This window comes from Sinocyclocheilus rhinocerous, unplaced genomic scaffold, assembly GCF_001515625.1.
Source record: "Sinocyclocheilus rhinocerous isolate Xijiao unplaced genomic scaffold, SAMN03320098_v1.1 scaffold2726, whole genome shotgun sequence".
Lineage (NCBI taxonomy): Eukaryota > Metazoa > Chordata > Actinopteri > Cypriniformes > Cyprinidae > Sinocyclocheilus > Sinocyclocheilus rhinocerous.
In genome coordinates, this window is record NW_015637150.1 from 157,870 (window position 1) to 160,052 (window position 2,183).

Here is a 2,183-nt window from a genome sequence, read left to right on the forward strand (position 1 = left end):
CTTTGTGTTTTCTCTGTTCACTTACTTTCATTGGTCGGCCCACTGAGTGGTCCTGTATGTTGCGTCACACAGCATTTGGGATCACTTTTGTCCTCTGTATCTCCTGCATTCTGGGGAAAACTATAGTAGTTTTAATGGCCTTCAAGGCTACACTTCCAGGAAGTAATGTTATGAAATGGTTTGGGCCTCTTCAACAGCAACTCAGTGTTGTTTCCTTAACACTAATACAGATGATTATATGTGTGCTTTGGTTAACAATATCCCCTCCTTTCCCATATATGAATTTGAGCTATTACAGAGAAAGGATCATCCTAGAATGTAACGTAGGTTCAGCTCTTGGTTTCTGGGCTGTTCTGGGTTATACTGGCCTGCTATCAATTTTGTGTTTTGTTTTAGCTTTTCTTGCTCGTAAGCTCCCTGATAACTTCAACGAAGCCAAGTTCATCACATTCAGTATGCTCATATTCTGTGCTGTCTGGCTCACATTTATTCCAGCTTATGTCAGTTCTCCTGGAAAATTTACTGTAGCTGTGGAGATATTTGCTATTTTAGCTTCGAGTTTTGGTTTACTATTTTGCATATTTTCTCCAAAATGTTACATAATTTTACTAAAACCTGAGAAGAACACAAAGAAACAAATGATGGGGAAATCTTCACCTAAAACTCTTTAAACCCACAAATAAACATGTAATTGTACAACATAGCTGTATAAAGCAACAGAAAATTAACCCAGATTTGGAAGGGGGAAAAAAACAAAACAATGCTAAATCTTTTATCTGTCAGGAAACTGTAAAAACAAAACCTTCAAGTAAAAGCACAGTCTATGTGATTTGGGGTACTAAGGATAGCGTTCATAATAACTGGAAAAGGTTCATTATAATTGCCTGGTCTGACAGCAAATATACACTTCTGTCTGTTGAACTGGTGGATTCCAACGTCATATCATGTGAAATGATAGCTACACAATAGCAGCACTGCTTTCACTGTTGTCTGATCCATTAGTTCTGCTCTCCACAGGCTGTGGCGGGTTCTGCAGTGTAGACCGGGTCAGCACTAGGCACAGTGGACTCTCAGTGACCATCTCCATCACAGCCATGCTCTGGACCTGCATTATGTACTTCCTAATAAAAAATGACATTGACTTTTTGCAGTTAACAAAAAATGGAAATTTACATTAATTGCTTGTATTTCTAACAGCTATATAAATCATATATCCATTAGTTTGTTTTATGATTAAAATGTATGTACACAAATGTTTACCTCTTATGTGCACAATATGTGTTACACCTCATAATATGCTACTTAATTTTGACACAAGTTCAGGATGGATGTTAAATAACAATATTGGATTTTTCTTGAAAAGCTGAAATTTCACTCTGACTGTATTACACCTGACCAAACACTATCATCATGTGGCATAGACTCTTTCGTAGTGGGAAAAATAAATAAATAAATGGGGCGTAGCATTTCAGATGTGAGGGAGACAGAATGTAAAGTGTAAAACCATTCTATTCTATTCTATAGTTCAGGAAATAAATAAAAAAGTCACTCAAACCACACTATTGCAAAGCGACTCTGTAATTTAATTAAACTGAAAACCATTTCACGGTAAGGAGACCTTTTATCAGTAAAACAATAACATGCAGTAGACATTTACTGTAATTTAGCTGAGTATCATTTAGGTTTGAGTAACTTTATTTCTTTTTCAAGCTCTAACATTTTCTTTATGGTTTTTGCCTAGTTTGTTTAATAAACTCAACACAGTTTAAGCTAACATATATCTAAACATTAACAATTGCCATCTTTATTCTAATTTGAAGGGCTTTGATAACATAGCTGGGAAAAAGCAGACAGAGTGAGCTCAAAGACAATGTTTGAGACTGTTTATCAGTTACTTGAGCAAAAAGACACAACAAGTAGCCTTTAAACATGAATAAATATAGATCCAAATGCAAAACCTACTAAAAGTATGTTATATATTATTTATGAAAACACTTTTCTCAGCAACCACAGGGATTGCACAAACCCATTTGTATATTAATAGGGCTAAACATGCATCTAGTGATGAAGTGTGGTATTACATTTGCCTTGATTTATTTATCTCAAACATAGCTGATAATCTGCCTCCATTCTTAAGACTTTAAATGCCTTTCCTGGGTTTTCTCTATTTAAAAAAAGGAAAA

General features: G+C 35.2%; 1 protein-coding gene across 1 annotated transcript in view; it reads left to right on the forward strand.

Annotated features, from left to right (window-relative positions):
- The window catches only part of LOC107748628 (extracellular calcium-sensing receptor-like), a 6,670-nt gene extending 5,999 nt beyond the window's left edge, over positions 1–671 (forward strand). The window contains exon 7 of the mRNA XM_016563508.1: positions 147–671. Coding sequence (XP_016418994.1) covers positions 147–671 — 525 coding nt within the window. The remainder of the gene's footprint in view (positions 1–146) is intronic.
- Positions 672–2,183: the final 1,512 nt, after the last annotated feature.